Genomic DNA, 12,047 nt, shown 5'->3' with positions numbered 1-12,047 from the left:
GTCTAGCTAGTATCATTTTGTTTAAACTGCAAAGGAGGGCATTTACTCTGGTAATAGACAAATGTATATATGCATCTGCATGGTTTGCATATCTCTCTTAACCTCCTAGGACCTGGCATCCACATATGTGGACATCAATTTTGGGTTATTTAAACCAAAATAGTCAATTTTGTTCTACAAGGGCCTGATATCCACTTATGAGGACATTATACTGTTCGATTGAAATTTTAAACGAATATCTTCATATGAGGCTCTCATTTCTCTTAAAAACAAAATTCAGGTAAAAAAGAAAAAAAAAGGAAAAATCTGTTATTTCTTTGTTTTTACATTCATCGGGTCCCAATATGCCCAAATATCAAAGAGAAATTAAAAATGCGAGCCATGAAAGAGTTTGGGTCTTAGTTGTTTAAACAAGCAATGTTGGTCATGTTTCAGGTGCCATAAAATGAGAAGTGAAACGAAAGAGTTTATTAGTGCAGGTGTTTCAGTTTTCTTGATAAGATTACTAATCTAACACACAGTGTGGACCAAATTGGCATGTTCAGTTAGAGAGAAGTTAAAGGAAAACGGAAAAACGACTAAGCAGCTTGCAAGTGAAAACAACAACAACAACAACAACAACAACAACAACAACCATAAAGGATCCATCTACATCATTATTGTCACGATGATGGCAAAGTTTAACTGAGCAACATAATGAAACTCTTCCCGCTGACTCATTACGACTGTTTTCAATCTGTTGCAAAAAAAAAAAACTCTCAAAGAACATAAAAAATAGACCATAAAAATGTTGGCAAACACGTGGTTGTTGTGACCGTTTAAGATAATGAAAACTAAACAGACTTTTGTTCTGATCAGCTTCTTGTTACTTTTTGACTTTCTCTCTTCACAACAATCAGTGTGAGTCATGTTGCCAAGCAGGTTTGTTTTTACAATTTGGTGTGCGTGTCGCTTTATGTTTATGTTGCTGAATGATTCACCAGCCCTGCAGAAACTCACGTTGCAGCTGACAGCTTTGCCCCCTCCTCCCATCAAACCTGCGCAGGTGGCGCAGCTACACGCCCAACTCCAGATTATTCAGTTATCAGGAAGGGCGGTGAAGCAAAATCCCAGGAGCCTCACGACGCGTCGCTACTGTCGAGCTAGACATGATCGCGATTTTCTCGTCCTGCCGAGCTCGGTGCTTTAAGTATAAGAAGCTCTGATTTTTATGTGTCCCGTGAGGAGGGGAGCGTAGCCGTGGAGCAGGAGACGTGCGTCGGAGTGAAAGGGCTTGTGCTAGGCGCACTCCAAAAATATGGGTCTCACACGCCGGTGGGTGCCACACGTGGTCTCCCTGCTGTTATCGCTGTGTTTCTGGCTGTTCGTGTCGGCAGGCGCGCTGGAGATTTTTGACCAAGACACACCTGAGTTCACCTGCAGCAAGGTAAGTGGGAATCCTGGGAACTGAGAAATGTTTCTTTTGGAATCAAGCGGTTAAAGAGTGACTCTTCTCTATGGGGCGAGAGTATTTATGACTGCTCAGTTTTAAGCTTGTAGCGCTTGTATTATGTCTACTATAGCGTCATTATCAGGTCAGACATAAATCTGTCTAATAAAATAAAAACAACGCAAGTTATGGGCGGTTAATGATTTAAGTGATCTAACTATAAAAGTGTGTTACCAAATTTTGTTATTGCTATCTATTTAAAAAAAATGTAGGTGCAAAGGGAACAAAATTTACTGTGCAAACGTCGTCTTCTTGGAAAATTAGGATAAGAGACACCCTGTCCTGAGTCAGATGTTCATTACTTATTTACTCATCTACCTGAGTCTGGCACCTTACTCCGCCACTCCAATTCCGTGGAAGGTAGCTTGACTTCCCTGAAACTATTGTGTCAGAAATGGCAGTATTTATGCACATGATGCAGTATGTAACATTACTTACATAAATCTTAACTGTCTTTATTCCTTGACTTTAAGCGGCAGTGAACATCATTGACATCGACATGACATTTTCATAGGCGTTGCTGATTTGTCAAAGAACAGAGATAAAAGCATTCAAAGCAAAAACACGGAGCATACATAGAAGAATACAACGAAACATAAGCCTTTAAATCCAACATTGAATAAACATAAATGTGCACGCAGGAATGGAAGCAAATAAGTCATTGCAGTAGCATCAGATAAGAGTTAATATAGTGATGGCAGGATGAGTATGGATCCTCTTTAATTCTATAGGTGTGGGCAAAAATAACAGAGTGGTGCAAGACACATATCAGGAGAGAAACCGTGATGGAGAGTGACAGATAGGTTCAAGCTGGTGGTGGGATTTCATCCGTTATGGGATCTGAACCCCTTGTTGTTTGCGATGGTGATGGACATGCTTATAAATGAGATCACACAGGAGTCTCCATGGACTATGATGCTCACAGATGAGTGAGAGTAGGGAGCAAAAAGAAGGGGAAGCTGGATAGGAGAAGGTTTGCACTGGAGAGAAGAGGAATGAAAGTTAGTAGAAGCAAGAAAGAATACATGTGTGTGAATGAGAAGTAGACAGGTGTAGGTGGTTTTAATACCCGGGTTCAACCATCCAAAGCAACAGAGAAGTGAAGGAGAGTGCAGGCAGGTTGGAGTGAGTGGAGATAAGTGTCAGGGTGATTTGTGGTAGTAGCGGATAGTACAGGATGGTAGCAAGAGTGAAAGGGAAGGTTATTAATTTGGTAGTGAGACCTCCTGTCGTCTGTGGCTCTGATGCCAGATGTCAGTGTAGCTCCCAGAGTGAGCAGGTGACCATGAGGCAGGAAGCAAAATACAGCAGCCTGCATTTAGCTTCAACCCGAGGCTATCATCCCCCCCACTCTCTCTCTGCTTTTCTGTCTACTCATCACTGTAATAAAGGCAAAAAGCTCCAATATAATGTTTTAAAAAAAGACAAGAAATTGAGGTGGTGGTAGAGCTGAAGATTTCCATTGGTAGTGAACAGGATGGACAAAATTAGAAAATAATACATCAAAGGAGGAACTCAGGTACAGTACTTTGGAGAGGCAAAGTTGAGTTGGTTTGCACATGTGAAGAGCAGAGAGAGTTGATAAAGTGGGCAAAGGATGCTGAATATTCAGAAAAGAGGATGATGGCGCTGGGGATAGGGTCAGATGGAGGCAGAGGATTTGCTGCGGTGACCCCTAAAGGGAGCAGCCAAAACAAGGGGAAGCAAGATATTGTAGAAGAATTACTCTACTACTACTGCAAGAGAAAAGTAATAACAATAAAAAATAGACAGAACAAAGGAAATATAAATGCATAAAGTTTTTTTTTTAAATAACCGAAATGTTATTATAAAAATATTTGGAATCAGGCTTTCAAATATCTGAAGCTGCTCACTACAGTTGTGTGATAAATTGAAAGCGTTTAACTTAGTTTTTAAAAAATATGCAGGATATGTCTCTATTTACCAGACATTTTACTTACAATTGTTGACATCAGTGGTGCCTTTTAGATGTGATTCATTCAACTCTCGTTCACATTTTATTCTTTCTTCAGGGTTTGACTGACTGCCATGTGGATCAAGGTAGCAGCATGATCAGTACTTGCACATCCACTCTCACTGTTATCATCTCAATCTCAATCCCAAATAAACCTTTTTGTCTAAAGCAGAAACGCTCTTGTTTTCACAGCTCCGTTTTCTGATGACTTCCCTGATCCATACAGTAAAGTTGACGTTACACAGTTGCAGCTCGAAAGTGTTCTCTGCTGTTCAAACAAACAGAACTGCAGTCTTTGCCTTCAAGTCACCATCACTCTACAAGGTAGCTTTGCCATAAATCATTTTGAGAGACTACTGGGACGCACATTTCATAATGATGTCAAGCATCATATTTGATGGCAACGCTCTTAATGTTAAAATGTTTTCCTGCATTCTTATCATAGCTGTCGAGCTTGTTAACCTGTCACACGTCATGAACTAATGTTGTATTTAATGTTGCTGACATGATGATGATCCAAGCTGACGAAATGGGTATCGTGACGGATGTTTCTGAGGAGTCGGGTGATGACGGCGAAAAAGAAGGTGTGTGTGTCAAACAGCAGAACAAAGTTTGAGTTTGTTAGCAGTTAGAATCACGTGCTTCGAGCACAAAAAATGTAACATATTTTTCCATGACATTTTTCTCTATATTACAGATTTTGTGAAAGTGCATTTTAGTGTCCCGGGAACATTAGACTGTTGGAAGATACTCTATTTTAAACAAAGCAACACCACTGTTGGCAAGTCGACATATAAGGTAACATTAGGAAAGAGTGAAGGTATTATTTATTGTCTGATTTGTTTTTATTCGGGATTAATTAAGTAATCTGTGGGGTTGGAGACTATATTTGTTTTGTTTCACTACATGAAAGAGACATTTAAAATGTCATAATCATTCAAACAACAAACTCTTAACTATCAAACATGGCAAAATAGTGTCAATTTTTCATGTTTCAAACGTCTGAGTTTAGGTTTTCCTTCTTCGGTTCCAGTCCAGATAGTAGCACAAGTAAGCATAGATTGGAATTGCGCCTCAAATAACAGGGAATAAGTAACACGTCACACTTTTTTTTTTTTTTTTTTTTTTTTTTTAGGTTGTTGCAAAATTCTATAAGGAAGTTGCTTGTTAAATAAATAACTGGAAACAAGCATGAAGAGGATATTAATACAAAGATTAAACAGAAGGCTAGGGGTATTTATAGACATATGAGGTAATCAGTTAAACACGGAGGGTAACAAGACATGACAGCAACTAATTTAAACAGTGACAAATGAGGCACTGAAGGGTGCAGCAAACTTATGAAATACAAACAGTAACTAGAATTAAACCAACAAGTACTAAAAGCAAAGTAAATTCAAACCTGTACAATAAACTAAAGTAAGAGTAATAAAATCATAATGCAAGCAAACATAGCAGACAGAAACCAGAACTCGCACACAAATTAAAAAACACAAACCCCCAGACACGGCACAACCCCACACCTCCTGGAGCCCACAAATGGCCTGCATTTGTATAGCGCTTTTCTAGTCCATAGGACCCCAAAGCGCTTTACACTACATTCAGTCATCCACCCATTCACACACTGGCGATAGCAAGCTACATTGTAGCCACTGACAGAGGCGAGGCTGCCGGACACAGGCGCCACCGGGCCCTCTGACCACCACCAGTAGGCAAACACGGGGTTAGTATCTTGCCCAAGGATATTTGGCATGCAGCCAGGATGCAGCCTGGGATCGAACCACCGACCTTCTGATTAGTGGCTGACCTGCTCTGCCACCTGAGCTACAGCCACCCACAAGAGGGCGGGCCCATGTTGCTCTTTTGGAGCTCAGACTATCAACCATTAATTAGAGATATTTTGTTGCTTAACAAGTGCACTATTTTTTTGGGGGGGGGATCACACCTCATTTGTACTTTGCGCTTCACTTGAGTTGAATATTCAATTAAGGATGTTGTTTTAAACTGTTCTATTTTTATGTTTCTGCCTAAGTAACAGATATGAATGCTTTCTCCATTATGGATAGACTCTCTGCATTCTCATAAACTCAATCTAAGAGCTTTACTATATACAATTAAATGTTTTAAAGTTTACTACATATTTCCTGCACTTCCAGCTGCTGTTGAGAGAAAAAGTGCAGTTCGGCAGTCCTGTTATGGTCAGTGTAGACTCAAAGAGTCAAAATATGACACTTCCCTCTTTAAAAAATGGTGAGTTTAAGTTAATGGGAGCAAAAATATGATGAATTGTAGAGCAGTGTTACCCAACATTTACTACACCCTCTGTTTTTCAGTTTGTGATGAGGAGCCTAACGGAACTATAAAGGAATGTGGTAAGACACTTTCAAAACCCAGGAGTAAAATGCAGGCCTGGTAAAAACGATTTTACACCATTGAGTGAGTTGATCCAGCCAAGTTCTAATTTATGACTATTGAAACTAAGGTCCCAGACTCTGTGTGAAAGATCAGGGGAGGAATGTCAAACTGCAACTTGTAAAAGCTGATGTCAGACAAGGAGATGCAATCACATGGCAGATGGTTTGGGATAAAATTCCTGCAGAACAGCGTGAATGGGTGGGTCAATATTTTGTTCTGGTAATGCAAAATCAGCATCATGCATGTTTATTTGTTTGTTTAACTTTGTTTTCATCTTTGGCAGCCCAAAGAGAAGGATGAGGTGGTCATACCATCAGACTTTGTTGCACCATGCCTGTGCTTCCAGGTAAGCCAAAATATTAAGTGACAGCTAAGCTATTGGAAAATACATAAATATATATAATATAATAAATATAAAATTATTTACAGGCATGGTGGAAGGGATCATTAAGAACACAAATCTGCCCTTTCAAAAACAATGAAGGTAAATGGTGTTGCCTGACATCAACTTCAGAAGACATTTGCATGGGACATTAATTTTCAGACATGGAGAATTGCATGTTGTTGTTGTTGGGTTTTTTTTGTTGTTGTTTTTTTTAGGTGCACTCGAAAATATGCAGCACAGTGTGTCTGCAACTTTGGTGGAGTCTCAGCTGAGGGATGGTGGCATGGGGCTGATCTGGAATGTAAGTGCGCCGTGTATACTGGAAGCAGAGGTGTGGCTGTGCAAGAAAGGCCAGGTGGGAGGCCAGTGTGAAGAGGTGATGGGTTCCAGACAGAGACTACAAGCTAAATGGGATGAACGAAGCAACAGATACTTGGTAAAAACAGCAAAAATCCTGAGTGTGATGTAATGTAGTTTTCATGAGCCACTGTTATAATTTTGGAAATGACTGCTATGAGTCAATATGTTCTTTTCACTGTGTCTCCAGAAAAACAATGCATTGTTAGCACCAAAAATAAACTTTAAACCTTATAGTCAGAAAAACGCAGAAACAAAGAAGCAAATAGGATTTTTTTTCCCCTTCTTCCAAATGTAACAAACCAGAGATAAAGCAGACAGCAAACAGTCAGTTAAGATTATTTTAATAACTGGAGTCTTATTTCTGACCATCTTCCTCATTTTGGGCTTAACTTCATACAGAGCTGCCTTGTTTGCCTTGAAATATCTCTGTCATGAGTCACTCAGTTCAAACCATCCCTCTGCCTTTTACATAACTCAGACAAACAGATACCTACAGAAGAATGGCGAAACAGTTCCAAGCTTGATTCACCTCAAGAAAAAACAAAGAAAAGAAAGAATGTGTCCAACATTTAAATAGATATTCAGTTGTACTAGAATTTGAAGTCTCAACATGAAGTTTTAAGGCTTAATTCAGTTTGGGGGGGGTTAATTCAACTCTAAAAATACAGTTTTAAACTAGAATGTTTAAAATGACTGGATTAGCCAATAAATTACCAGAAGGTTGATTTAAACACACCAGAAATTTAGACATGCTTAAAAAGCAGAACCATGGGGAACGTGAAGCCATGACGCTTTCTTTTATCATGATCACATAAAAGAGATCACATTCATGAGCGGTGATCTTACAATATCAGAACTAGATGAAAAACAATTTGTAACAGAGGTTTTATAAATGTCTTGAGAATGCAAACTTTCTATTTTTGTTTTGTTTCTTTTAATCCTTGAAATATTTAATGTCTGCGCATCATCCAGTGCCCCAATGTGTGGGAACAAAGCTTTTACAAAAGTTTTTCCAACTGGCTGCAAGCAAACAACAGAAAAGAAAAATGCAAGTCAGGTGATGCATGAAGAGCCTCTGTCAGTTGCATTTGTTGATTTGAATGACATGCTGCATTTTGTTCTGTTATGATGGTTCACTGAAGTCAAAAGGATCGGTGATGAATCTTCTCTTTTTTCTTTATCGCTCTTTATTGGCTGTGATTGACTATGACTTTTCTTTGAACCCTTCAGCAAACCGGAGAGTTCAATGTGCCATCTCACCCTCTGCTATGTGTTCAGGTGATCAAACATAAAATTATTCATGAAACTGTGAATGCATTTATCACTATACAGACTGTGCTAACATAAACGTCTGCCTTTATTTTTTTAGATGAAGATTAACGGGACAAAATCACTCTTAGAGCCCCAGTGTCCGTTTGCCAGTAAGACTGCATTGCTGTCTATTAGATTAATGGAATAATTTATTTTTTTCAAGCAACATCTAAAAAATCCCACTTTCTTTCATTACTATGTAACAAATAACCAACTACATAGTGACCTTTTAAAAAAATAGAACATTCCATTTCTTTATTAAAGTTTCATATTTTCACATTTTTACAGCATCTCGATTGCGATGGAGCGTGGTGCTCATCATTGGATTACTACTCGTGTGTTTAGCAATACTGGGAGCGTATTTAATACAAGGGATTCTACAAGGTCAGTTTCCTGTTCGAGTGTCACTGAAAAACAGAATAATTGAATAAGTGTTCTTAGAAAATATCTTGAAGGTATCTTTGTTTTCCATACAGGCTATGTTTGGAAGTGGCTGAAAGACGAAGACGTTAAAGGTAGGAGAAAGCCTGATGTTAATTTCACACTGGGCCACCAGTATTTCCACATTCCTTGTTTTTGTTTCCAAGCTTACTTGACTTTTATGCCATAATCTTGATTTGAGTGATAATTCTCTGTAGATTTCTTTGATCAAATACTGATTGTAGCCATTGACATCTGCTATTTCAGGGGCTGTGGGCGGTGTTCATGTTGTGTTGCTGTACCCACCTGATGATAACCCTTGCCTGCCAGAGCTGTTGTGTCATTTGGGCTCATCTCTCCAATCACTGGGCTTTAGTGTGTCTCTAGACCTGTGGAGCCATGCTGAGCTCAGCATGCTGGGACCTGTGCCGTGGCTCCACTCACAACTTGATCAGCTACAAAGGCAAGGGGGCAAAGTGGTGCTAGTCCTAACCCAGGCCTCCTGGACAAAGGCTGAAGAATGGGGAGCTCAGCGCTCAGAGAGGAAAAGACATGTGAAAGAAGAAGAGGCAGGAAGAGATTACCCTGGGTCTTCTCGCTGTGCAGATGTTTTCAGTGCTTCACTGAGCTGTGTTCTAGCAGACTACTTACAGGGCCGCGCTGGCGAACGGTTTATGCTGGTGCAATTTGAATCCCTCCCACCTGAGCCCCCAGGTAGTTTCCGACCGCTGCCAGAACTTTTCCGAGGCCTGCATGTCTACAGCCTTCCATCCCAGAGCCTGGGTTTCCTGACTGAACTGGCTGGAGCTCGTCAAGTAGCTACTGCATCAGCCAGACGGAAAAGAGCAGGGGGGCTCAGGATGGCATCACGGGCTCTAGCCCAGAGACTGTCAGCATTCACAACAGGGTCAAATGTATTACGCCTTGTGGGAGTGCATCAGAGTTGTGTTGCCGTAGGAGGGGAAGACTCTGGGGAAACTGTGCCATTGCAGCCCAGTCTTATCACACCCCCATCCAGCCCTGACACGGACCTGCAGGGCAGTGAAATGGAGTGGGCCTGACAATGCGACAGGACAGCTATGGTTCAGTTTTGGGATGAGCAAACAGTAATGACACAATCTGAACGGTTGCTCATCATTACCTTTGCTACTTCAGCTTCTTTATTTCAGGAAAAACTCTGGAATCCTAGCCTGTTGAAAAGGAGGCATTAAAAAAAATCAGCCCTGCTCTAGGAAAACAATAAAATATCACCACTTCCAAAGAAAAAGGTGACAGCAGATCCAAAGGTCTGTGATGACTATTTTTGAAAAGTAGCATGGCTCAGGAGGGCTACAAAATGAGAGTAAAGTGTGGAGAAAAACTCACTGTGTGCACACACTTCTGTTTCTATGACACAACTACACACTTGTACTACTACTGCAAGTAAAAGTTTGTGAAGTTCATGAAAAAAATCTGCAGCACCTGTCCCATTTTTGGAGATTGACATGCATGTATTTTGGCAATTTTGCAGACTGTTAAGAACAACTGGAATTTCTGCATTGATTATTCATAAAATGTGTTCATCATCATCAACTTATACATGCTATTACATGTCTTTATTGAGCACGGTGAGTAATAACTGGCAGAGCAGACGGGAAAAAAGTGAGTGAACTCTGTTTCTCTACCTTTGTTTTAACATTTCCGATAGCTGCTAATGAGGATTTACCCCCCCCACCCCCCCACCCCCCAATACCAGTTCTGTATAACTGCGTATGAATGCGCTGAAAGTAATGAAGAAAAAAGAAACCATAATGTTGTGTTTCTGACTTTATATATGTAAATATATTTAACCAGTTTGTCTTGGCATGTTCATTTTGTTTTATACTGTTTTCGTTTTTTCTTGTTGTCTTAAATAAAAAGCTAATGTTGGTATGTCTTTGTGGCATCAAAAGAATAAGCTTCCTTGCATTTGCAGAATAAGCTCGTTGACATTTGTTTAACATGCATATCTGTGAAAGCTTTAAGAATAAAAAAAACAACACATTACAACAACAGTTTTTATTAAATAATGGGTTATTTTTTTAACATGTTATTATTATCATCATCAGTTAGGGGGCCTAAATGCATCTAAGCTTTAATTATGCAGTTAAGAGTCAAGCCCGGCATGGTGATAGAGTGGTCACAGCAGGTTTCCTGGTTCAAATCCTAGCTGAGGCCTTTCACACCACCTCCACGGTGTCTGGAGTGGGCTTTCTTCCACAGTCCAGAGGCATACATTGTAGGTTAATTGCATGAGAGGTAGATAAAGTGTTTTAAGTGTCAGTAAGACCACTCAAGGAGTAGATAAATGTGAATGCATTATGTGCCTAACTGGGTATTTGTGCCTGTGCACTTTGCATCTGCAAGCACAAATAATCACACTGTAAGAAAATAATTTAACAATAGCAAAATATAATATATCTTTTTAAAAGATATGATTAAACTAACAGAGATTGAAACCAAGCTCAAAAGAAACAAGGTAGAGCCGATCTGCATTTATTTAATATTTATTGATAATTATAAATGCTAGTTATGAGGATCTTTATGACACCCTCTCCACCTTTAAGATTAGGCTCAAAACTTTCCATTTTGATAAAGCATATAGTTAAGGCTGGATCAAGTGACACTGAATCTTACCTGCAATAGGCCTAGGCTCCGGGTCATGATGTGCTGAGTGTTTCTTTTTCACTTACCTCTTTTACTCACTCATGTGTTTATACACCACTCTGCATGAATGCATTATCTCTGGCTCTCTTCCATGGTTTGTCTTTTATCCTGTCCTGCTCCCGTTCACCCACAACCACTTCTGGCTGCCCTCCCCTGAGCCTGGCTCTGCTTGAGATTATCATCATCAACATTTATCATTAATTTATTTATATAGCACTTTGGTCTACCAGGTGTGTTTTTAAAGTGCTATATAAAGTGCTGTACAATACTAATATGCACATAGTTAGTTACTTCATGTTAAGAGGGTTGTTAAATTTTGGGGGGGTTTCTCTGTATTATAAACAGTGTTGGGTAAGTTACTTTAAAATAGTAACTTAGTTACATTACTAGTTACTTCTCTCAAAAGTAACTCAGCTACTTCAAGTTACTCGTTACTTTCAAAGTAACTAGTTACTAGGGAAAGTAACTTTGGTTTTACTCAGAATTCTCTTGTTAATGTGTTTCTTCCATAACTTTGCCAGTCTTCTAGCTTGCTTACTTGCCACAAGTGCACTGTGCCACCTACCAATAGAAAGGATATGATAACGTGCATATTTCCACGAGAGAAATCCCACGCCTGGACCGTCATTGACTGCTGCCATGATTCTAGCCTACGTCACAGAGTCATGTGCGCCTTTTACATCCAACACAAAAACTGCAGTCGTGGTGCTTTCGATTGTACTCAGAACTCAGAAATTCTGCCTTCTGAATAGGAAGATGTAGGTAACACCAGACTGCAGATGAGCTGCATACAGGGCTGGACTGGGAAAGAAAATTGGCCCGGGCATTTTGACTAGAGACTGGCCCACCATTATAGGAAAAATCATAAAGCCTTTGAATGAAAACAAACACTGTTGTGACAGTGATGTTCACTGTTCTGATGGTATATATGCATCAATCTATCAATCGTTTGTTGTAAGATTCAGATAATTATTTTTTAAAAGCTAGACATTTTAAATGAGAATAAG

The 12,047-nt window shown here is 39.7% G+C and overlaps 1 protein-coding gene across 1 annotated transcript; it reads left to right on the top strand.

The window, feature by feature from the left end:
* The first annotated feature begins 1,059 nt into the window (after positions 1 to 1,059).
* Positions 1,060 to 10,077, top strand: LOC147306001 (interleukin-17 receptor C). The gene is made up of 16 exons (XM_086278127.1): positions 1,060 to 1,426; positions 3,523 to 3,550; positions 3,657 to 3,788; positions 3,986 to 4,048; positions 4,162 to 4,262; positions 5,621 to 5,714; positions 5,798 to 5,836; positions 5,947 to 6,077; positions 6,163 to 6,225; positions 6,309 to 6,363; positions 6,480 to 6,700; positions 7,855 to 7,902; positions 7,994 to 8,045; positions 8,224 to 8,319; positions 8,412 to 8,450; positions 8,623 to 10,077. The coding sequence occupies exons 1-16, from the start codon at positions 1,298 to 1,300 to the stop codon at positions 9,414 to 9,416; spliced, it is 2,085 nt and encodes a 694-aa protein (XP_086134253.1). The 5' UTR covers positions 1,060 to 1,297; the 3' UTR covers positions 9,417 to 10,077.
* Positions 10,078 to 12,047: the final 1,970 nt, after the last annotated feature.

The sequence above is a fragment of the Aulonocara sp. 'chitande type north' Nkhata Bay genome, linkage group LG20 (genome assembly GCF_057382095.1).
Source record: "Aulonocara sp. 'chitande type north' Nkhata Bay isolate Kocher_YH1m ecotype deep benthic linkage group LG20, A_spYH_male_GT1.1, whole genome shotgun sequence".
NCBI lineage: Eukaryota > Metazoa > Chordata > Actinopteri > Cichliformes > Cichlidae > Aulonocara > Aulonocara sp. 'chitande type north' Nkhata Bay.
The sequence above is the reverse complement of the archived record's forward strand: the minus strand, read 5'-3'. Positions and strand labels throughout refer to the sequence as shown.

Coding starts and splice junctions, on each gene's coding strand:
- LOC147306001 (XM_086278127.1), top strand. CDS start 1,298: ATGGGTCTCACACGCCGGTGGGTGCCACACGTGGTCTCCCTGCTGTTA. Junction 6,078..6,162: donor CTGCAGAACAGCGTGAATGG/GTGGGTCAATAT, acceptor CATCTTTGGCAG/CCCAAAGAGAAGGATGAGGT. Junction 7,903..7,993: donor ACCCTCTGCTATGTGTTCAG/GTGATCAAACAT, acceptor TTATTTTTTTAG/ATGAAGATTAACGGGACAAA.